Here is a 25493-nt window from a genome sequence, read left to right as displayed (position 1 = left end):
ATAAATTTGTATATTATGAGTGTTTTGTTGTAGTTTTATTTTAGCCATTATCTATATTTTACTATACAAGATTATTTTAGCTTTAATTGTATTTTTTTTTTACAAATATTTTATCATTTTATGTTTGATTTCGACATTTTTACAATAATATTTCACATAAGCTAAAAAATAAAGTTTGCAAATAGAAAGAGAGAAATGTAAATATATTTGTCAAGTATTTTAATATACTTAAAAAGGATTTTAGGATTTCAATGGGGGCGGTTGCCCCCACTGCCCCCAGTGTAAATCCATCTCTGCTTGCAAATTAAGTAAAAAACAAGCTACGAAAATATGAACCTGTGTCCAACTAATGGTTAGAAGAGTACATCAGTAAAGAACCACAAACTATGAATCATTGCTACATAATATGCAATGCCTCCAAGCCATATATATGATTAGCAGTGGGAATTATATATGGACTCGATTTGCGTGGCTCAGGACGGTCTAGTGGTGGCGCTTGGGAACTAGGAGGTGGTGCACAGGGTGGTGGGTGGTGTGGATGATGGGGGTCTGGTGGTGGAGGGTTATGCATCTTTTCCTTTTCAGTTTTCTCCTATGTTTTAGGTTTAATTTGGATTCTACCGGGTCAAATGCACCGAAAGATAACATCCCGCAGCTCAGTAGGGGATCCAATCATCAAAACCCTTAGTGTCCCTTCAATCGAAGGTTCCAACGAACATCTGTCCCAAGGCAGTCGATTGCTTAGTGTAAAATTCAAAAAGTAGGAGTATTTTCAATTATAGGAATAGACTAATTTTATGAAGCAATCAATTATTACATTGTGTGGTCTGGCGTAGAAAGCCTGCCAATTTACACTGTCGGTGCCCCATTATCATCACTCATTTTACTTAAAGCAAAAATGATTATTTTTGTTTTATCTTATACAACTACAAGTCAGAACCGCGTTCGTTTGCTGGTAGGTTTCTACCTAAAATTTCATGGAGTTCTCTGGATGATAAAGTGCTATGCAGAAATTTCTTATGGATGACAGTGCTAAGGAAAAAAAAATTAAAGAAGAATTCCTAAGCCACTTGGTTATCAGTTACACCAATATATTTGATGTTGTACGATTAGAGATGATAAAATAATATTCTTTTTATCTTAAAATATTTGTTATTTATTAATTTTTAAAATTTTGATTTAATATATTTTTATATATTAAAATCAATTTTTGGAAATTAAAATTTTATAATTTTTAATGTAAAAAAATTATAAAAATATAAAAATAATTTAAAATATTAAAAAATGATATAATTTTAAAATACTTCAATATATATATATAGACAAAAAAATAGAACAAAAAAATTTATTGAATTCGAAGACCATTAAAAGAAATTTTAACTCAATTTCGACTAAATTCGAATTAACTATAACGTTATAAGCTTCAATTTGATATCAACCCAATCTAAATTCGTAAGAGTCGAAATTTATTATTAAAAAAATACAAATTAGATCATTAATTTTTTCTTAATTAGAATATGGAAACATTTGAAATGATTTAAATTCTATAGTGTTATACTTTTATGTAAGATGCAATACTCTGATGACATATGTCTGTGTTACATTTATCGTCAGCATTATCTTCATCTAGTGCAGCTCTTGAAGTGGAGGGATGGGAAAATCACAGTTAGTTGGTAGCAAATGAGTGCGATCGCCTTGGACTGTGACCAAAGCTCATCATCAGCCCATTAGCATGTTAGTAATGGCGCAGCTCCCATAAATAATTTCTCCCCTTTTAGCCCAAATTACAAGTTTTTATTTCAGCTAAACCGTAATTTGTGTATTTATATAATATTAAGGATTTTATTAATTCATATTTTATAAAAAAATACTTATTATAATTTATATTAATATAAAATATAAAATATAATTTTAAATTTTTATTAAAATTTTAAATCATATTATTTTTTATTTTTTTATCATGTCCATATAGCTTCTTTTCTTTCTCTCTCATAAATAATTTCTGGTATAAATAATTTGTAAGAATTTTGTGGTGGTGACAAATATAAATAATCTCAATTTTTTATCATGTCCATATAGCTTCTTTTCTTTCTCTCTCATAAATAATTTCTGGTATAAATAATTTGTAAGAATTTTGTGGTGGTGACAAATATAAATAATCTCAATTTTTTAAATTGATAAAGCTCGTAAAAAAAAAAAAAGAAAATCAGGCCTTGGAGGTGGAAGTTAACAGATAGTTGGGCCATCGGTGAGAAAGGCTAGCTATCATGGGCTGGGCCGGACTGCCGGTTGCCTCACACGTTTTGCACCCTGCTATGCAGTCTGGTCCCTGATTGCGATCGGATAATGTTTTTCGAGTTTTGAGTTTAGACTTGAGTCGAGCTTCTTATCCTAACTAAAGAGAACGGCAACACCGGAGTAGTCCACTGCCAGTCTTGCCACCATGGTTCCGTTTTGAACTCCAATAGACTCGCTCTCCCGTTGTCTTCAATGACCAATGGCGATCTCAACTGTTCCCCTTCATCATATCATTGGGCACTTCAGCTATTCTCGCCGGGAAAGGGAATATCATCATGGTTATAGTCGTGGTCATGAGTGGTCACCGACACCAAGATCCACGTATCGTTTGAAACCCATTAATGCTTCCGTGGAAACTCCTCCTTTTCCACTCTTTCAGCCTCCCCCACTTCAAGAATCTCCCTCTCAGGTAAATGCTTATGGGTTTTCAATCCCCTACCCCTATGCTTTTATTACTTTTGTTTTTTGGGTGTTTAACACCTTCCCCTCCCTTTGCTACTTTTACCCTTTTCCTCACAGTTGGAGCCTGCAGACCCACCCTGATTTCTACAAGATAGGTTATGTTCGAAGTATGAGAGCTTATGGAATTGAGTTTAAGGAAGGACCAGACGGTTTTGGAGTCTATGCCTCCAAAGATGTTGAGCCTCTTCGTCGTGCCAGAGTCTGTTTCTACCTTTCTACCTTATTATTTCTCACTTATTGTCCCAATTTAGATAAGTCAAAGTAACTTTTTCCATTCTCATGCTTCTCCCTTCCTGCCTGCTTCGCCACTTTCCTGCATTGTTATCATTTTTATTATTATTATTATGTATTTGCATCCTAACAAATGTTGTACTAGTTATACTTCTATGAATATATACATATATATATGTGCGTGTTGGTTACTATGCTTCTGCACTTGACTGAGCAGATTATCATGGAACCTTTAGAATTGATGTTGACAGTAAGGCAGAAGCTGCCATGGATGTTCTTCCCTGATATAGTTCCAATAGGTCATCCCATATTTGATATCATAAACGCAACCAATCCTGAGGTAATTGAAATTTTCCTTTATATCAAGCACTTAATTATCATATAAGTATTTATGCATTTATTATTCAATTTGGTGAATGCACTAGCACGCTACTTAACTTGTATAACAACACTGATCCTTCTGTTCTTTGCTGTAATTTATGGGTATCTTTCTTGGCAGACGGATTGGGATCTGAGATTGGCATGCCTTCTTCTGTATGCATTTGATAGGGATGATAACTTTTGGCAACTATATGGAGACTTCTTACCTAATACAGATGAGTGCACTAGCTTGCTTTTTGCTACAGAGGTGTGTAAAATTCGAAATTTTGAAGCATTTTCAATGTTTATTTTCTTGCTTTTACTTTATTTTGAGTTCCCTTTTATTTTTTGCTAAATTACACTTTTGGCCTTCAATGAATTGATGGGAGAGAGAGTTATATAACTTAATGATGGCATTGATACATTGGATTTGGTTGTTGATTGGCAAGGATTTGCATTTTTGGATGCCAAATACACGTATACACACATGCACTCCTTATTCCATAATGTTGAGGAGAACTTTAATTTTGGACAAAGTTTTCCTTAGTCTTGCTTTGCATAATTATGAGATTCAATTTTTAGGATGCAACTCGCTGTACTCACAACTTGCTCGATCCATGCAGGATGACCTCTCACAGCTGCAGGATCTTGATCTTGCTTCAACTATGAGAAAACAACAAATAATCTTTTTCTTTTTCTTTTACTATTTTCTCTTTTGTGATCTCTAAAATCTTTTTAAGAATTTATTTATTGTAATTCGATATTATTTGATTTAATTTTTACATGATTAAAATTTGTCCGATTAAGGATTCAATTAAATTAAAATAAAAAATAAAAAATTTAATTGATTGTAATAAAATATTAAAAATTTACATAATTATTATATTATAATTAAAAATATTTTTATCTTTTAAATAAAAAAACAAAAGTTTCTCACGTTCTGTTTTTTTTTTTTAATTATTATTCAAGATGTTTATAACTTCATTTGTTGTTTTCTATTATGTTTCATGGTCATAAATCGACGGAGATTTATGACGAACGAGAATTTTGTAAATTTGTGAAAGAAAAGGGGTAACCCAATTCCATCTCTTTTGTCAATTCTCCAGTCGCCTTCTCCCTCATAAATATTCAATTCCGTCCGCGTTGCTCAACTTTACACGTGATCACGAACAGCCTGGAGCTTTTGGCTTTGCTCGATTGATTAATGAATGCAATACAAACAAACATTTATACTTTGTGGTACTCTCAATATTAGATTATGATTACTGTTAAATTTATTATTAGAAAACACTGAAATTAAAAGGACTACGATCTGAAATATTCGAACCAAAAAAAAAATCTGAAATAAGTGTTTCCTTAATCAACATAAACGCCGGTGATAAATCTTTAGCAAATAAGTGGAGTTTAATGCTTTTATTAATTAATTTTTACTAACAAAAACGAAATTTGCTGAAGATTGTAAGAATTTTGAGTAGGTGACAAATAGAAAAAAGGAACTTAAAATTTTCAATTGTTGAAGCTTGCAAGAAAAGACTTCGGAAATTTTCAATTGTTGAAGCTCGCAAGAAAAGACTTCGGCCCTTTGGAAGTGGAAGTTAACAGATAGGAAGGGCCATGGGCGAGAAAGGCTGCCTAACATGGGCTAGCGGAACTGCTGCTTGCCCCCAATCCTTTTGCTAACATGGGCCGGCGTTACCGCTTTTTTGTCGAGTTATGTAAGCTGCTTGCTCACCAAGGGAAGCTTAAAAGTAAAAATTTTTTGCTAAGCATACATATCCGAGTATGTTGATTCTCAATCTTGGAAAACAAATTTTATTTAAAAAAAGTGTATATGACAAGTATTGTGCAAAAATACTGAGAAATTATGGTTTAAAATTTTAGAATATTTGGCATTGCTATGAAAAATTGTTGTGAGAGAATAAAGTGTTTCCAATGAACATGATGTGAAAAAATAATGAATGACTTATTTTTAACATTATTTGAGTAAATTAATATTCAGATATATAAAAGAATAAATTATTTAAAATTTAATCTTGATAAAAAAATAAATTTACTTGAATATAGAGATTTACTTCCCAAAGCTGAACACTTATACATATATATATATTATACAAATATATAATTTTGTAATTAACAAATTATTTAATGATTATTTAATTATTTAATAAGCATTTTGAATTAAACAATATATTATATTATTTAAAAAGTTTACAGCTTTGATTAAGTTTTTATTATTTTCTTAATTGTTACAATCATAATCAAATATTATAATTATATAATTAACTATTGTAATATAATTAAGTTTCAGTCATTGAATAATCAACAAATAAGTTAGAACATAATTGGACAATCAAATCCACATATAGTGGAATTTGATCCTAAGATCTTCAAATTCTAGAACTTTCTTCTTGTCGTTGAACTAATGTCTTATTGTCATTAAATTTTACTTAGTTAATTAGTAAGCTTAATTAATAGACTTTAACCTTTAAAAATTTGGACTTAGATGTCCAAGCTGAAAATAAAAGCATGTGACAAATTAGAAAAAGCTACCAGATGAGTGCCTCTGATATTGTCCATTAGAAAAAAACAATGTTATCAAGACAAATTCCGACAACTCTAGCCAACTAAAACAAATTAGAAAAGCCAAACTTGAGAATTTCAAGTGTTAATAATTATGTCCTTAATTGGATGTTAGGATGCCAAATTCAACACCTTAATTTTCTCTTCTTTTATGCGTGTGTGTGTGTGTTTTTTTTTTTTTCAAGTTTGAAGTTTCAAGAAATCATGAATGGTTATCAACCGACATTTAGCACTTTCAGGATTGTAGAATAATGTCCAACTGCAAATTACACATGAGAAGACTATAAAAAGCCTTCAACCTAATATAAAAAATAAATTTTGAAGAAGAAGAAGAGTTAAATTCTTTTAATCTTTTCAAACTTTTCTTAAATTTAGTTTAGCTTAGTTCTTAGTTTTTTAGTTTCAACCATCAAATTTGTAAATTCCTTATCTCTCTTGTAGTTAACAGAAGTGAGAACCTTTAGGTCGTTTAATCAATGTCTTATCGCTAAACTTATATTTGAAATTTGTCTCAACACTTATAAGTAAATGATCATATCACATACTTAATTTGTCAAACACTTTCTACTTTTTAACTCCAACGAGGCATAATTCAAGCACCTTTGCATTTAATTTCACTAGGCATGAGCAGTAGCACTGCAACCGATAGTTTCACTCAGGAAAAACATTCTATGAAGTCTTTAGGATCAGGTTAAAGAAGCTCAAATTAATTTGTAGTAAGCATTTTGATAATGTTATACCATGGGGATATGTGTTACAGGAAAAGAAGGAAAAAGAACCCCACGGAAAGAATGATGTGCAGTGAAAAGCAGAGGACATCATGTAGTGTAGATTAGGGATTTAAATAACGATCGTGATCATATTTTCGTTCGTGTCTTGTTTATCTCATTTTCGGATATAACAAAAATTATTGCGCTCATTGTGGTCATCAAGGTCGTGAATTTTTTTTTTTTGCATAATTTATTATAAAATATAATAATTATAATTATAATAATAAAAACTATTATTCAATGATTTTAAAAATAATTTATGACACTCTATGTTTTTTATTTTCTAAAAAAATTATTCACAATTTTATTTAGATTATAAAAAGCATTCATATTTGGTTTATCCACAAAATTTTTCTTGGCCAAGTTCATATTCAATATTAATTCTAGACAAATCAAATATTAACAAAACATAATATGTTAAATACCAAGCATTTATATTTAATAAAATTACAAACTTAAAAATATAATAATTTCAAATTCCATCAACTACAATTATTAATATATATTTTAAATTTTACCACATGGTAGAATGACGAGGAAGATCAGATTCTCTATCTTCACTTTGAGAGCCAAGTTAACTTCATCTCCATCCCTAAGGTCTTTGTTCTTGATATATTTGAGGTGGATGATATATTTAAGGATGATACATTTGTGGTAAATGATAAATTTGAGGTGGAGGATACATTTGAGGTGGATAATAACCATATGGAGGTGGATAACCATGAGAAGATCGAAAATCAAGTTGTTTCAGTGGATAGCAATGTCCTTAAGCACTAGCAGATAATTTACTATACTAAAAGTTACTAAAATTTGGTCTCTCACCTGAAGATGAAGAACCTCTAAAAATATCATAGTGGTACTTTTTGGCTTTTCCTTTTGATCGAGTTGTACGTGTACTTTGACCCTCACTAGATTCAGTAAATGAATTTACTTCATATTCTGCTATATTAATGAAAAGTCCACTAGTAGCAGTAAACCTAAATTCTCCTCCATGTGGGTTGTAAGGTCGATTTGCATCCATATTATCATCAAAATTCGCACCATCACCATCTCCATCACCATCACCATTACCATCATCATCATCATCTGTGTAGACACCCAATTTGGTCCAGGCCCGGATCAATTGGGCCTGGCCCAAATAGGTAGGTGTAGATACCCAATTTGATCCAGGCTCGGATCAATTGGGCTTGGTCCAAATAGGTAGGTTCAATTTTATCTTTGTCATTTTTATTTTTATTTTTATTTTATTTTATATTTTATGTATATCCTATGTATTTTATTATTTATGTATTACTACTAATATATATATATATGTTTATTATTTTTTATCTTTTATTTTATTTATTTTTGTATTTTTATTTATCTAATTATATATCTGATATTATTATTTTTTATTTATCCTATAATAATTTTTTATTTATCTTTTCTAATTATCTAGTTTTTTTTATTTGATTTTTGGAGGGCTGAGATTGAAGGGTGAAGAATCCTACTGGGAATGAGGATTCAATCAAAAGAGTCCAATTGGATTCAAAGATTAAATCCCCGTCCAAGGAGGAATTGGGATTGATCAGAAACTCCTGATCAATCCCAATAAAAGGGACCTCCTAGAACAGATGCCGGACACAGAGAAAACAGTGAGTAAAGCTACTGAATTTGAGAGAAAAGAGGTGTATAGAAGAGTTTTCGAAGGCTAAAGAAGGTTGAGAAGAGTTAGGATAGCTGTAGGGATCAGAAATAATTTTTTAGAAATTTTTGGCGAAAATTTTTTCTGGAAATTTCTGAGAAATTTTTAGATTTCGACGAAAATTCCAGTGACATTTGAATTTTTCGGTAACAATTTAGGTGAACCTTGAAGTTTTCGGTGACCTGTCCAGTTCCCGGCCAACAATCTCAGAAACCGATGATCTTCCGGCAAACTTTCGACGAACATCCGGTGAATTTTCCAGATTCCGTTGACTTTTTCCAGAATCCGACGAAAATTTTATCGGTGTTCTTCAGGCCCTTTAGAGAGAGGAGAGAGGAAAAAGGAAGAAGAGAGAGAGAGGGGAGGAGCGTTCTGTCGAAAAATAGAGGGAAGTGCTTTTTATACCTTCTCAAAACGTCATCGTTTTGGCATTAAGTAACCAGAGGATCCGCGCGTTTTGTCGAAACCCGACCCGACTCGAGCGTCGACCCGCTTTCTGACCGGCGCGTGCCTGCCCCCCTCCAAGCCAAGCTGAGCTTCCCAAGCCGCCCCTCGAGTCGTTTTCTTTTCCTTGAGTTGAGCCGAGCCGAGCCGCGATTCGAGCCGCTCCAGGTTTTTTTTTTTGAATTTTTTTTATTTTCATTTATTTGTTTATTTGTTTTTCTATTTTTTTATTTATTAGATTAGATTTATTTAATATTTTTTATCTTTATCTTATTTTTATTTTTGTTTTACTTTTCTTTTTATTTTTTTTCTTCTTTATTTACTTTTACTTTTATTTTGTTTTATATTCTTTAAATAAAAATCAAAAAAATATTTTTGAGGAAAAGTTGAAAGTATCAATTTTCCTTAGAAATAAATTTCTAAAAAATATTTTTGGAAAAAAGTTGAAAGTATTAATTTTCCTTAAAAATAAATTTTCAAAAAAAAGATTTTTGAGGAAAAGTTGAAAGTATCAATTTTTCTTGGAAATCAAAGTTTCAAAAAAAAATATTTTTGAGGAAAAGTTGAAAGTATCAATTTTCCTTAAAAAATAAATTTCAAAAAAATAATTTTTGGGGAAAAGTTGAAAGTATCAATTTTCCCTACATAAGAACAATCATCATTTCCTTCCTTTCTATTTTGATTTTGATTTTCATTTTTCCTTAATTAATCCGACGACGGAGCCTCTGCAAGTGAAACAGTAGTTTTTTTTGCATACTCTTGAGGTGAGGGAATTTTCTCAATTTTCTACTAAAAGTATTAGAGTCAATTGACAATAATTTCCAATAATTAATTACTTGGTAAAATTTTAAGGCTTATTAGATAACACAAAATTATGCTGGTACCATCTTTTGATGGGCGTTGTGAGGGTGCTATAACCTTCCTCACACGTAACCGAACTCCCGAACCCTGTTCTGGTTAGCAGACCCGAACCTATTCTTTTAGGGACCCTTAAGCTTAGGTGTTCCCTGAAATGACATATTCTTAAGGTGGCCAATCGCACCTAGATAAAAAAGATTGGTGGCGACTCCCTAAAGTCAATGTCTAGCGATAGATCTTCGGATCTAGACGTTATGACAATCTGGATTTAAACCACCACTATCATCACTTTGACTTGGTGTTGGACTTAAACTTGAATGAGACACATTCTTTTATTGAGATTGACGTGATTGTTCAATATTTATTTCATTATCAGAATTATCTGCAGGCAGCCAATCAGAGTTTTGACCATCTAATAGAGGATTTTCTTTCTCTTTACAACCATTTTGTTAGTGGATCATCATCTTCAAAAATATGGTCAAAGCTAATAGGATTAAACTTATTATTTATCAGATCAATGCTTATTCTTTTCTGATGTCTCATCCTCAACTTCATGTTATAATAGGTATATATAAGCTTCTGAAGTCTTTCAAACTTCAATCTGTTTCTTGCTTTGGTGTGAATATAGCTAAATGTGCTTCAATTACATTCACAATTTGATGCAGATGTTGTTTGACTAAGCGCTTTGATTGCTAGTTTTTGTAATTCAAGAACACAAGTACCGTATATCATCTACCATTCAGCTATATAAAATTATTTAAATTAAATTTCAATGTGCTATATAATTAAATAACATAAATAAATTATAATTATTTAATTTACTATTTACCTGAATTTATTTGCTTCTAAGCTCTTTGTGTTTGTGGAGTACCAAATGTTTCATGCTTGTCTTGAAATAATAACAACTACATCGATTGAAAATACAATAACAAATGAATAAATAAAAAATAATTTAATTTTTAATACATAAAATAAATGTTAAAGTTATAAAATAATATTAAATACTAACCTGATTAATCATTCTTATTTGAGTATCTATTAAAGGTTCTAATATTTCAATAACTATTTTTATACCTTCTAATGTTTCTTAAAATACATTTGCAGAATGTTCTATTCCAAATTGAAATTGTGGATTTAGATAGTAACCTAAACATAATTCATAACAATATTATATTAAAGTAATAAAAAATAAATATATAAGCAATTTAAGTATAAAAAATAAACATATTTTTTAAATACCATCTATATTCTTAGTTTACTTACCAGCTAAATGCAAGTCAGAATGCATAAAACTCCATATATTGTCAATAATCTTTTCATATTCAACAGAATAACAATAATTTTATTGAATTACATGTTTAGCTCTATCCACAGCCTCGTAAATAAAGCTTATTGTTGGTTTTTCATAACCATCCACAATGCACAACACTTTTACCAAAAGCTCATAAACTTTTATTATATCGCCTATTTTTTTTTTCAAAAAATCTTTTCCCAAAATAATTTTTTTGACTTCATAAGCAGGTCTTGATTTTTGTTGTCCCCATTTTGAATCTTTAAATTCTTATATATTCATCAATAAATTTTTAGAGTAATATATTTTAAATTAATATTGTCATAACGTCTAGATCCGGGGATCTATCGCTAGACATTGACTTTTAGGGAGTCGCCACCAATCTTTTTTATCTAGGTGCGATTGGCCACCTATGGAATCTGTCCTTTTAGGGAACACCTAAGTTTAAGGGTCCCTAGAAGAATAGGTTCAGGTCTACAAACCAGAATAGGGTTCGGGAGTTCGATTACGTGTGAGGAAGGTTATAGCAACCTCACAACGCCCATCAAAAGATGGTACCAGCTTAAATTTGTGTTATCCAAGAGCCTTAAAATTTTACCAAGTAATTAATTATTGGAAAATTTTCTCAATTGACTCTAATACTTTTAGCAAAAAATTGAGAAAATTCCCTCACCTCAAGAGTATGCAAGAAAAACTACTGTTTCACTTGCAGAGGCTCCGTCGTCGGATTATTTAAAAAAAAAAAAAATAAAATCAAAATTAAGATAGAAAGGAAGGAAATAATGATTTTTTTTTGTAGGAAAAATTGATACTTTCAACTTTTTTCCAAAAATATTTTTTGGAAATTTCGATTTTCAAGGAAAATTGATACCTTCAAAAAAACCCTTTTTTTGAAAATTTATTTCTAAGGAAAAATGATACTTTCAACTTTTCGCCAAAAATATTTTTTTTGAAAATTTGATTTTCAAGGAAAATTGATACTTTCAACTTTTCCCCAAAAATATTTTTTGGAAATTTATTTTTAAGAAAAATTGATACTTTCAACTTTTCCCTAAAAATATTTTTTTTTGGAATTTTTTGATTTTTATTTAAAGAAAATAGAATAATAAAAAAAAAGTGAAAATAAATAAAAATAAAAAAATTAAAGAAAAGTAAAACAAAAATAAAAATAAGAGAAAGAAAAAAAATATTAAATAAATCTAATCTAATAAATAAAAATAAATAAAGATAAAACAAATAAATAAAAAATTCAAAAAAAAAAAAACCTGGAGTGGCTCGGCTCGGCTCGGCTCAAGGAAGAGAAACGGCTCGGGGGAGCGGCTTGGAAGCTCGGCTCGGCTCGACTCGACTTGGAGAAGGGGCAGCACGCGCGGGTCAGGAAAGCGGGTGGACGCTCGGGTCGGGTCGGGTTCGGCAAAACGCGCGGATCCTCTGGTTACTTAAGGCCAAAACGACGTCGTTTTGGGAGGGTATAAAAGGCAATCCCCTTCGTTTTTCGGCAGAACGCTCCTCCCCTCTCTCTCTCTTCTTCCCTTTTCCTCTCCCTTCTCTCTAAAATCTGAAGAACAACGGTGCCGGATTCTGGAAAATTACGTCAGAATCTGGAAATATCGCCAGAAGTTGGCCGGAATACCACCGGTTTCTGGGATTCTTCGTCGAAAACTGGGCAGGTCACCGGAAACTTCAATGTTCACCGGAATTGTTGCCGAAAAATTCAAATTTCGCCAGAATTTTCGTCGGAATCTGGAAATTTCCCAGAAATTTTCAAAAAAAATTTTCGCCAAAAATTTCTAAAAAATTTTTCTCACTCCCAGAACACTCATAAACTTTTCTTAGCTTCCTATACGCCTCCTTTTCTCTCAAATCAGTAGCTTTGCTTACTCTTTTCTGTGTGTTTCATTCTGTTCCAGGAGGTGCTTTATATAGGGATTGATCAGGAGTTTCTGATCAATCTCAATTCTCCTTTGGACGGGAATTCAATCTTTGAATCCAGTCTGGATTCTTCTGATTGAATTCCCACTCTCAGTGGGATTCTTCAACTTTCAATCCCAGCCCTCCAAAATCAAATAAAATAAAAAGATAGATAATTAGAAAAGATAGGAAAAAAAATCAGATAATCAAAAAGGATCAGATAAAATTAACAGATAATTTAAAAAATAAAATAAGATAAACCTAAAAATATATTATAAAATAATAATAATAATAATATAATAATAATACATATATAACTATATAAATAAATTACATATAAATATTAACAAAAAAAATAAATAACTAAATAAATCAATATATACATATGTTAGTACATAATAATGATAATAATAAAATAAATAAAACACAAAAGAAGAAAAGAAAAAGAAAAAAGAAAATAATAATAATACAAGAAAAAATTGCATCGGGCTTACCCCCTTTGGGCCAGGCCCAATTGGTCTGGGCCTGGACCCAATTGGGTGTCTACAAATATTTTAAACAATCATATCATAAAAAGATGTTAGATTTAAATAGTTGTACTAATTACTAAGTACTAGCTTTTGAATTGAACATCTCTCTCAAACTTTGCTTTTACTTCATTATTTCTTCTAACTATATGAAATGAATGGTAAATCGGGTAAGAGCAAGATGAAGTATTGCTTCTCTTATGCATATTTTTTCATTAAATTAACAGTCTAAATGTGATTATATATAAAACAAGTCACTTTCTTTGCATCATCCAAAACCTTTGCCACATTTTTTTCCTTTCAATATCTTCAAGGCACAAGTCCAAACAATAAGTTGAACATGCTGTCCAATATAAATGTTTTCTCTTCTTCATTAGTCTTTTTCCTGCAGCCTTAAGTGTTGCCTCGTTATCAGCGACTATTTGAACAATGTATTTTTCTTTAATTTCTTCTACAACTTCATCTAATAATCTGTAGTAAAAGTTTGTATCTCTACTACGAACACTTAAGACATATACAGATTTTCAAAAAATGGTCACTTTACTACAATAAACAAGGAAATTAATGATATGCATTTGATTCAAACTATTGGTCCAACCATCACACATCAAAGTGACATCCAATTCATTCCAATAAGCTTTTAATCCATTAACTCATTTATAAACTTGTTGATACTCAGACTCTAAATACATATCTGAGATCTCATAAGGTGTACTCAGACTCTAAATACACATCTGAGACCTCATAAAGTATTTGAAGTTTTATATGTTGGCCAACTTCTGCTGTCACAGAAATCAATTTATGCAACCATGAAAAATTTGCTAACCGAAAAGAAAATCAATCATATATAAAAAATTTTGATACTGATTCACCCATCTTTCTTTTTAATGTCTTTAAAAATGAATCACTTACTATTGGTTACCTTGAACTCTTACTTCTAACCAATTCAGGTATAGCTCCCCTTAATGAAAATTCAGACTCATTTATAGTTGATTTCTTTGTTTTTTCTTCAAAATATTCAGTAACTGAGCCATGAGAGCTTCGTCCCTCTTCATATATGTTACTCCAACCACTAGTCCTTTGTCTGAATTTTTATCTTCTATGCCACTCATGTTGTGATTGGATGCTATCTCGCATGGCTTGTCTAATAGCGATGTCTTCATCAATAAATCTTTCATAATCATCTTCCCCTCTTAACTGTGATAAAAATTCATTTTTTCTCCTTTTGTTGTCAGCTTTTTTTTATTTACTTTCTTGAAGAAATTTCATCATACTTTCTCTTACTATATCTATTAATAATATAGTTTAAAAAAAGAGAAAAAATTAGTTACACATGCTTATGTAATTTTATAATTTTTATTAAGAAATTAACAATAATATTTTCAAAGGAATTAAAAAAACATAATATACCAGTAACGTTAGGGCATGGTGCAACATTGTCAGTTTTATGAGCAATGTATTCTTTGAAACATGTTATTCCTCATTTTACAATTTTACCACAAAATTTACATGAAACATTCATTCTTGTATTTGGCACAGGTGTTCCAAAATACCAACCTATATCATCACTTGGCACGCCCTCTACTCATGTACTCGAAAACTCTTCACATGGTGGCATACTTGCTATTTTGTATAAAAACAAAATAAACTTATATTTAAAAATATTAATATTACTTATTACATCATTAAAAACCGATTTTACACTAAATTTTTTAATTTTTAGTTTTTAATCTTAAGAATATTATTAAATAACTTAATCTTTTTTATATACTAATTGATATAAAATTTTTATCACAAATAACTTTCAATAATTATATAATAAATACAATCTTCAATAATTACACAAAAATAACAAGAATTAATCTAATATCAAAAGAATTGACAACAATATAAATATCAAAACAATAAAAAAATTATTAAATTTTATATACAAAATTATAAATTAATATCTAATACAATCAAAATATAATATTTAATTTTAATTAATTTTCGTCTAACTTATACAAAAAAATTTATCTAAAATCTCTATATATATCATATTAAATTATTAATCTCTTAATTTTTTTAATTATAAATCTTCAATCCCTCTAATTAGATTTTATCTTAAAAAAAATTCAAAAATTAAAAAATTTTAAACTTATATTTTAATAAAATTTTCAAACCTATATTTTTTATTTTTTAGTTTTTAATCTTAATAAGAGTAATAGATCATAAAATGCTAAATTTATTAAGTAATTTAATCTTTTTGATACACTAATTGATATAAATTTTTTTATCACAAATAACTTTCAATAATTATATAATAAACACAATCTTCAATAATTACACAAAAATAACAAGAATTAATCTAATATCAAAAGAATTGACAATAATATAAATATCAAAACAACAAAAAAAAAATTAAAATTCAGATACAAAATTATAAATTAATATATAACGCAATCAAAATATAATATTTAATTTTAATTATTTTTCATCTAATTTATACAAAAAAATTTATCAAAAATTTTCATCTAAAATCTCTATTTATATTATATTAAATTATTAATCTCTTTTTTTTAATTATAAAATTTCAAAACCACTAATTAAATTTTATGTAAAAAACTTTTAAAAATTAATTACAAAATTAAATAAAAAATTCAATCATACCCTCCTAACACCCCACCACACCCAATCTCTCCCCACCTTCCCCCTAACGCCCCACCACACTCAATCCCTCCTCACCCCATCCAATCTCTCCCCACGTGCCCAATATCCCCAAATTGTTTAATTCTTTCTAGCATACCCTTCTAAAAATGCACTTACTCTCTTCTGTTCATCTTCTTCGTGCTACCTTCAGATTTAAAATTTTATTTTTTTGAATTATTAAATTCGTAAAAAAAAAAATAAAATAACAGCAATAATGATCCGTTATTATCGTTATTCATAATTACGTTATTATTTTACAATCGTTATTTTTTGTTTTTACTATGAATAAAATATCAATCGTGTTTTATTCAATAACGATAGCGGATATCGATGCTACCCTAATTTTACTATCGTTGTATCGAACCGCTATTTGATTCCTTGCCATAGATATGAAACTACTCCCATATATAATTTATTTGATTAACACACATACAAGATAGAACTTACAAAAACATCAGTACAAAGATCAAGTCAGGCTTCCCACTTTTCACGGCATACCTCAAAACACACATGATACAAGTAATGTAAGGGCATAGTTCTTATCTGATCAATCACTTAATGATCCTTATTCCTCTCTAAGACCTTTTGTTACAGCAAACTAACATTTTATATAACCCGAGCAAACCATGCACCTGTTTAGCAGTGCCCGCCATGGCCGCCGGGGCCACCATGGTGACCTGGCCCACCCGATGGAGGTCCATGGTGTCCTGGTGCAGGTCCTTGGTGACCTGGACCACCCGGTGGAGGTCCTTGGTGACCCGGACCTCCTGTTGGAGGTCCATGGTGACCCGGACCACCTGGTGGAGGTCCATGATGACCCGGACCTCCCGGTGGAGGTCCTTCGGAACCGGGAGGAGGCGGACCCTGATGCTGAGGAGGTCCGTGAGGTTGATGCATCTTCTCTTCTCTACTTTTGTTGCTGGTATTCTTCTTAGCTTCTTGGTGTGGTGAAACTCTTTAACAATAGTATTGAATTTATAGCGCTTGAGTACTAGATTTCAAGATAAGGTTACGATAAGAACTTTACTCGGAGGCCCGTTAATGCATAGTTGCACGTTGTCGGCATGTTCTTTTGTTTGAGATATTTTATTTCTAGTGCTACGAGCTTTTTTGTGGTTATTATTCTCCATTCACACGATGAGGTCAAGAAATTTTTTAATTCATATAAAGATCATGAATAAAAATTAGATTCTCTTTCTTTTCTGTATGAAATATATATTTTCTTATCTAAAAGTTTATTAACAAAACGTTTACCCTCAACTTTGATTTATTTAAAAACTAATCAATTGGTATCATATATATAAGCTGAATCCGTGTCTTCAATCCCAGTCCAATGTTTATCTACCGTTTTTGTTTTTGTCCAATCATAACCAATTATATAAAATACATTTGAAGTAAATGCTCGAGTTATATATGATATCAAATCAAGTAAATAGTATAAATGGTTAGTGAGGCATATTACACATCTCCCATGCCTTTGCTCAAATAATTAAGCATTCCCAATTCCAGAGACCAAAATTAAAATAATATATATTCAATTATTTAGCCATAAAAGGATAGTAAAAGAAACCAAAATTAATAATTGCAAGCAGATAATGAACAACATCAAAGAAACAAAAAAGATATATATATGTATATATATATATATATATATATATATGCCCATGATGTACAGACCAGACAGCAATAGATAGAAGGAAATGTGCTACTTTGTGTTACATCATACTTTGTCACTTGAAAACAGGGACGGATTCAAGATATTTTTTCGGTGGGAGTAAATTTATTATGTAATATATTTACTTAAATTTTTTTAATGTAAAGATAATATTTTTTAAATGTAAAATGAACTTTTAATAAAAAAAATTTAAAATATTTCTTACAATATCAAATATATAAAAAGTTTAATAAAAATTAACATAAATATAACAAAATTTTATAATATTAAATGCATCGAATATTTAAATATCAAATAAACATAAACACGTAATATTATTATTTTTCAAATGAAAATAGCACTATATGATTGAGTTAAATAGTTTTCATAGATAAAAAATGTAAGATTCTTTTTTTCATTATCAATATTAATGTATATATATATATATTTATTCGATTTCAATATTTTCTTTAAAATTTACTTTCTCTTGCTAATGATGTTTGTCCTTAACTAATTTAAATCAAATACTAATTTAATTTCTCTATAGTTTATAAGACATAAGATAAGATATGAAAATACAAAATAAGACCAACAACATGATATATAGTTTTATAGATATTTTAACTTTTTGAATAATTTTAAAATTGATGCTAGTTTTTTTTTTTTTTTCTAAATTTTAGATTGTTAGATTACATCTCTACAACTTTGTTAGAATACATCTATACAACATTATTTTACATCAAATATATATTATTAAAAATTTTAAATAATATTAAATAAATACCTTACCACATTATCAATATAAAAGAAAAACAACAAGAGAAGAAAGTACTTTGATATGTTAAAAATAATTTTTTATATTATGAGTGTTTTGTTGTAGTTTTATTTTAGCCATTATCTATATTTTACTATACAAGATTATTTTAGCTTTAATTGTATTTTTTTTTTTTACAAATATTTTATCATTTTATGTTTGATTTGGACATTTTTACAATAATATTTCACATAAGCTAAAAAATAAAGTCTGCAAATAGAAAGAGAGAAATGTAAATATATTTGTCAAGTATTTTAATATGCTTAAAAAGGATTTTAGGATTTCAATGGAGGCGGTTGCCCCCACTGCCCCCAGTGTAAATCCATCTCTGCTTGCAAATTAAGTAAAAAACAAGCTACGAAAATATGAACCTGTGTCCAACTAATGGTTAGAAGAGTACATCAGTAAAGAACCACAAACTATGAATCATTGCTACATAATATGCAATGCCTCCAAGCCATATATATGATTAGCAGTGGGAATTATATATGGATGCGATTTGCGTGGCTCAGGACGGTCTAGTGGTGGCGCTTGGGAACTAGGAGGTGGTGCACAGGGTGGTGGGTGGTGTGGATGATGGGGGTCTGGTGGTGGAGGGTTATGCATCTTTTCCTTTTCAGTTTTCTCCTATGTTTTAGGTTTAACTTGGATTCTACCGGGTCAAATGCACCGAAAGATAACATCCTGCAGCTCAGTAGGGGATCCAATCATCAAAACCCTTAGTGTCCCTTCAATCGAAGGTTCCAATGAACATCTGTCCCAAGGCAGTCGATTGCTTAGTGTAAAATTTAAAAAGTAGGAGTATTTTTAATTATAGGAATAGACTAATTTTATGAAGCAATCAATTATTACATTGTGTGGTCTGGCGTAGAAAGCCTGCCAATTTACACTGTCGGTGCCCCATTATCATCACTCATTTTACTTAAAGCAAAAATGATTATTTTTGTTTTATCTTATACAACTACAAGTCAGAACCGCGTTCGTTTGCTGGTAGGTTTCTACCTAAAATTTCATGGAGTTCTCTGGATGATAAAGTGCTATGCAGAAATTTCTTATGGATGACTGTGCTAAGGAAAAAAAAATTAAAGAAGAATTCCTAAGCCACTTGGTTATCAGTTACACCAATATATTTGATGTTGTACGATTAGAGATGATAAAATAATATTCTTTTTATCTTAAAATATTTGTTATTTATTAATTTTTAAAATTTTGATTTAATATATTTTTATATATTAAAATCAATTTTTGGAAATTAAAATTTTATAATTTTTAATGTAAAAAAATTAAAAAAATATAAAAATAATTTAAAATATTAAAAAATAATATAATTTTAAAATATTTCAAAAAATATATATATAGACAAAAAAAATAAAACAAAAAAATTTATTGAATTCGAAGACCATTAAAAGAAATTTTAACTCAATTTCGACTAAATTCGAATTAACTATAACGTTATAAGCTTCAATTTGATATCAACCCAATCTAAATTCGTAAGAGTCGAAATTTATTATTAAAAAAATACAAATTAGATCATTAATTTTTTCTTAATTAGAATATGGAAACATTTGAAATGATTTAAATTCTATAGTGTTATACTTTTATGTAAGATGCAATACTCTGATGACATATGTCTGTGTTACATTTATCGTCAGCATTATCTTCATCTAGTGCAGCTCTTGAAGTGGAGGGATGGGAAAATCACAGTTAGTTGGTAGCAAATGAGTGCGATCGCCTTGGACTGTGACCAAAGCTCATCATCAGCCCATTAGCATCTTAGTAATGGCGCAGCTCCCATAAATAATTTCTCCCCTTTTAGCCCAAATTACAAGTTTTTATTTCAGCTAAACCGTAATTTGTGTATTTATATAATATTAAGGATTTTATTAATTCATATTTTATAAAAAAATACTTATTATAATTTATATTAATATAAAATATAAAATATAATTTTAAATTTTTATTAAAATTTTAAATCATATTATTTTTTATTTTTTTTATCATGTTCATATAGCTTCTTTTCTTTCTCTCTCATAAATAATTTCTGGTATAAATAATTTGTAAGAATTTTGTGGTGGTGACAAATATAAACAATCTCAATTTTTTAAATTGAAAAAGCTTGTAAAAAACAAAAAAAGAAAATCAGGCCTTGGAGGTCGAAGTTAACAGATAGTTGGGCCATCGGTGAGAAAGGCTAGCTAACATGGGCTGGGCGGGACTGCCGGTTGCCTCACACGTTTTGCACCCTGCTATGCAGTCTGGTCCCTGATTGCGATCGGATAATGTTTTTCGAGTTTTGAGTTTAGACTTGAGTCGAGCTTCTTATCCTAACTAAAGAGAACGGCAACACCGGAGTAGTCCACCGCCAGTCTTGCCACCATGGTTCCGTTTTGAACTCCAATAGACTCGCTCTCCCGTTGTCTTCAATGACCAATGGCGATCTCAACTGTTCCCCTTCATCATATCATTGGGCACTTCAGCTATTCTCGCCGGGAAAGGGAATATCATCATGGTTATAGTCGTGGTCATGAGTGGTCACCGACACCAAGATCCACGTATCGTTTGAAACCCATTAATGCTTCCGTGGAAACTCCTCCTTTTCCACTCTTTCAGCCTCCCCCACTTCAAGAATCTCCCTCTCAGGTAAATGCTTATGGGTTTTCAATCCCCTACCCCTATGCTTTTATTACTTTTGTTTTTTGGGTGTTTAACACCTTCCCCTCCCTTTGCTACTTTTACCCTTTTCCTCACAGTTGGAGCCTGCAGACCCTGATTTCTACAAGATAGGTTATGTTCGAAGTATGAGAGCTTATGGAATTGAGTTTAAGGAAGGACCAGACGGTTTTGGAGTCTATGCCTCCAAAGATGTTGAGCCTCTTCGTCGTGCCAGAGTCTGTTTCTACCTTTCTACCTTATTATTTCTCACTTATTTTCCCAATTTAGATAAGTCAAAGTAACTTTTTCCATTCTCATGCTTCTCCCTTCCTGCCTGCTTCGCCACTTTCCTGCATTATTATTATTATTATTATGTATTTGCATCCTAACAAATGTTGTACTAGTTATACTTGCTATGAATATATACATATACATATGTGTGTGTTGGTGACTATGCTTCTGCACTTGACTGAACAGATTATCATGGAAATACCTTTAGAATTGATGTTGACAGTAAGGCAGAAGCTGCCATGGATGTTCTTCCCTGATATAGTTCCAATAGGTCATCCCATATTTGATATCATAAACTCAACCAATCCTGAGGTAATTGAAATTTTCCTTTATATCAAACACTTAATTATCATATAAGTATTTATTCATTTATTATTCAATTTGGTGAATGCACTAGTACGCTACTTAACTTGTACAACAACACTCATCCTTCTGTTCTTTGCTGTAATTTATGGGTATCTTTCTTGGCAGACGGATTGGGATCTGAGATTGGCATGCCTTCTTCTGTATGCGTTTGATAGGGATGATAACTTTTGGCAACTATATGGAGACTTCTTACCTAATACAGATGAGTGCACTAGCTTGCTTTTTGCTACAGAGGTGTGTAAAATTTGAAATTTTGAAGCATTTTCAATGTTAATTTTCTTGCTTTTACTTTATTTTGAGTTCCCTTTTATTTTTTGCTAAATTACACTTTTGGCCTTCAATGAATTGATGGGAGAGAGAGTTATATAACTTAATGATGGCATTGATACATTGGATTTGGTTGTTGATTGGCAGGGATTTGCATTTTTGGATGCCAAATACACTTATACACACATGCACTCCTTATTCCATAATGTTGAGGAGAACTTTAATTTTGGACAACGTTTTCCTTAGTCTTGCTTTGCATAATTATGAGATTCAATTTTTAGGAAGCAACTCGCTGTACTCACAACTTGCTCAATCCATGCAGGATGACCTCTCACAGCTGCAGGATCTTGATCTTGCTTCAACTATGAGAAAACAACAACTAAGAGCCTTAGAATTTTGGGAAAAGAATTGGGTAAATGCAACCTGCCTATCATATATGGCACTAAATTTTTACCTTCCACCATCCTCTCATTTGTCTCAAGAAGTTCTTTCTCACTATGATTAATTGTTTGTGTGCTTAACCTTGCTCAGCATTCAGGTGTTCCCCTGAAAATAAAGCGCCTTGCTCGTGATCCAGAGAGATTCATTTGGGCTGTTAGCATGGCACAGTCACGCTGCATTAACATGCAAATTAGAATTGGTGCTCTAGTTCAAGATGCAAATATGCTAATTCCTTATGCTGGTAATCTTGCTGCACGATGCTCTTCTATTTTATTGTCAATATTTTCTTGTCTGTAATAGTCTATCATAAAGTTAAATTAATGCAGGGCTTGATAAAAATTTATTTATCCTTTTTTTTTTCCCTTACAGACCATTCCATGATCTGTTATTCCTTCATTTATTGTCCTCTCCTTTGTACACTGTCTTTGGCCTGTTTTAACATCAGAATACTGCCCTGCCTTTTCTAAAATTTGACTGCCATCATATTTCCTTTAAATTGTGTTTCTCTTAACTATATTATTCTTTAATATGCTTATGATGTATTTATTTGTCATCGCAGACATGCTAAATCATTCATTTCAGCCAAATTGTTTTCTCCACTGGCGTTTTAAGGATCGCATGGTTGAGGTGATGATAAATGCTGGACAGAGGATTAAAAAAGGAGATGAGGTATTGTTATTTCATGTTCTCTTTTATATTCCAATTTTGTTCAATTATTGGAATGAATGTTCTTGGTCCAAGTGGAATTCTTCAACAAGGGAGGTCCAAGTAGAACACACCTGTGCAGATCCTAGTGGAGTCTTTTATCAGTACCTGCTCAATTAATCCGAGTTTGTGCTCAATGAAATGAATAATTTGTTTCTATCTTTTCGGGATTATTCACATTCCTTTCTTCTCTATTGAAAGTGGTCTTTGTCAATAGCAGTCTGTCTCAAATATCCTGGGCTTTCTTCTCTACAGATTTGAATTTAAAACCTGATTATGTGGGCACCGTGTAAAATTTAATCAAATATCTTGAAATGTTTCTTTGCATAGATTGTAGCTCTTAGTATGTGATAAAGTTTGGCTTGAAAATTTGACTTAGATTTATTACCCTTCTTTTTTGGGCCAAAAAATGTTAGCTGTCTTTGTGTTGTTATTTCTATTCAACATTTAAAGCAATCAGCCAAATTAGATACTAAAGATGCTATTTTTTTACATTACGGGGTTTGTTTCCACAAATCCATAAATTTTGACAGATGACTATCAATTATTTGAGTGGACAGCAGAATCATATGTTCATGCAACGATATGGCTTCTCTTCATCTGTGGTAATTAGCTACAATATTTAATCCTCAATTCCTCAATCTGAATATTTAAATATGTTTTATGTTAGCCTGATATAATGGAATCAGGGTAATATCTGATGTCCTTGCAAATAAAATTTTAAAATAAAACCATGTTGATCTTGTAATCATATTTTTAAGTTATTTGTCCTAAAAATTAACTCATGGGGCTTGAACATTGCAGAATCCTTGGGATTTAATAGCATTTTCTGGCAACGCACATATTCACTTGGACTCTTTCTTGTCAGTCTTCAATATAGCTGGTCTTCCTGATGAGTATCATTATAACAGTATGACTTATTTTAACTTTCCATAACTTTTGAATGTGAATGGTATTTATTTACTTATCATTCAGTACCTTAACTTTACAAATTTTTATCAGGTGGAGATAATTTTGTTAATGGGGCAGTCATAGCAGCTGCAAGAACATTGCCCACATGGTCAGATGGTGATGTCCCTGCAATCCCTAGCATGGAAAGGAAAGCTGTGAAGGAGTTACGGGAAGAATGTCAGCAGATGCTTGCACAATTTCCTACAACTTCTGAGCAAGACCAGAAATTACTAGGTGAACATATTTCTATCTTAGATGTATGGAATTAACATCCTTTTCTACTTGATCCATATTAGAATGCTCACAATCATAATAAAGGGCTCTGACTGATTTGGACCACTTGGCTTTTTCTCAGAAAGTTTGCAGAGTCCTAATTCTTTGAACATAATGTGTTAAAGTTTTCATGGTTGAAGCATGGTTTAAGCTGGCACTATGAAAAACTTCTGTTAATAGTTTATTACCATAAGAATTTTAAGATCTGCTATGTAACTTCTGTTAAATTTAATTACCCCTATAAAAAGAACCCTCCACACAGTACTTTGGATTGGAAATCTGAATTATTACTCCAAAGAAGCTCTAATTCTTTTCCCTTTTCACTTTCTATATATTATTTTCATGCCATTTTTCACTGGCTCTGAGGATTTTATATGGGTTGTTGAACTAAGTGAAAACTTGTTGGAGAGGGTGGGGCTTGAAACTGGCCTCTCTAACTTACAAAGTTTTTTAACACTACAAATGATGTTGATCATAATGAACACGTCTAATTTTATTTGTTTGGATATATAATGCTGTCTTCTTGACCCGTTAATTTTCTGCCAACAGATTCCATTCCTGAACCAAGGAAGACACTTGAAACTGCAATCAAGTATGTGATTCTGACATAACATACTTTTTCTCATGCATCTGGTTTTAATATGTAATTATAGAGACTTGAAGTCACTCTAATCTTTACATATGCAGGTACAGATTGCACCGGAAATTATTCATAGAGAAGGTCATCCAGGCATTGGAAATCTATCGAGAGCGTATATTGTTTTAAATTAGTTTTCAACTTGCTAGGATCGCAGATAGTTTTGTTCAATAGCTGATGTCAAAAAGCCATTAAGGATGCTTATTAAAAAAAAAAAAAAAGAAAAGAAGAAGAAGAAGAAAAGAAGGAAAAAAAGAACCATCAGTATGTGGAAAATTTTATGAATGCAGAAAATATCATGTCTCCATTTTTCGGTTTGTTCATGTTCACTGCATCTT

The 25493-nt window shown here is 30.9% G+C and overlaps 2 protein-coding genes across 2 annotated transcripts; both read left to right on the top strand.

The window, feature by feature from the left end:
• Positions 1-2171: 2171 nt before the first annotated feature.
• On the top strand, positions 2172-4127 carry LOC149518521 (protein PLASTID TRANSCRIPTIONALLY ACTIVE 14-like). Its single transcript, XM_089763356.1, has 5 exons — positions 2172-2707; positions 2818-2959; positions 3209-3331; positions 3491-3619; positions 3975-4127. The coding sequence occupies exons 1-5, from the start codon at positions 2640-2642 to the stop codon at positions 4077-4079; spliced, it is 567 nt and encodes a 188-aa protein (XP_089619482.1). The 5' UTR covers positions 2172-2639; the 3' UTR covers positions 4080-4127.
• A 16713-nt stretch (positions 4128-20840) lies between these two features.
• LOC111284966 (protein PLASTID TRANSCRIPTIONALLY ACTIVE 14) lies at positions 20841-25472 on the top strand. Its single transcript, XM_022874122.2, has 12 exons — positions 20841-21212; positions 21323-21460; positions 21702-21827; positions 21987-22115; positions 22471-22560; positions 22680-22830; positions 23149-23258; positions 23828-23899; positions 24099-24204; positions 24297-24479; positions 25068-25110; positions 25206-25472. The coding sequence occupies exons 1-12, from the start codon at positions 21003-21005 to the stop codon at positions 25282-25284; spliced, it is 1437 nt and encodes a 478-aa protein (XP_022729857.1). The 5' UTR covers positions 20841-21002; the 3' UTR covers positions 25285-25472.
• Positions 25473-25493: the final 21 nt, after the last annotated feature.

The sequence above is a fragment of the Durio zibethinus genome, chromosome 6 (assembly GCF_047325235.1).
Source record: "Durio zibethinus cultivar Kanyao isolate XHJ-2024 chromosome 6, ASM4732523v1, whole genome shotgun sequence".
Classification (NCBI taxonomy): domain Eukaryota; kingdom Viridiplantae; phylum Streptophyta; class Magnoliopsida; order Malvales; family Malvaceae; genus Durio; species Durio zibethinus.
The sequence above is the reverse complement of the archived record's forward strand: the minus strand, read 5'-3'. Positions and strand labels throughout refer to the sequence as shown.

What these genes read in the sequence shown, in the direction of transcription:
- LOC149518521 (XM_089763356.1), top strand. Translation starts at nt 2,640, where the DNA reads ATGCTTCCGTGGAAACTCCTCCTTTTCCACTCTTTCAGCCTCCCCCAC. An exon ending in TTCAAGAATCTCCCTCTCAG is followed by an intron (nt 2,708 to 2,817) that starts GTAAATGCTTAT and finishes TTTTCCTCACAG; the next exon opens with TTGGAGCCTGCAGACCCACC. An exon ending in AGCCTCTTCGTCGTGCCAGA is followed by an intron (nt 2,960 to 3,208) that starts GTCTGTTTCTAC and finishes TTGACTGAGCAG; the next exon opens with ATTATCATGGAACCTTTAGA.
- LOC111284966 (XM_022874122.2), top strand. Translation starts at nt 21,003, where the DNA reads ATGGCGATCTCAACTGTTCCCCTTCATCATATCATTGGGCACTTCAGC. An exon ending in TATGCTAATTCCTTATGCTG is followed by an intron (nt 22,831 to 23,148) that starts GTAATCTTGCTG and finishes TTGTCATCGCAG; the next exon opens with ACATGCTAAATCATTCATTT. An exon ending in GCAAGACCAGAAATTACTAG is followed by an intron (nt 24,480 to 25,067) that starts GTGAACATATTT and finishes TTCTGCCAACAG; the next exon opens with ATTCCATTCCTGAACCAAGG.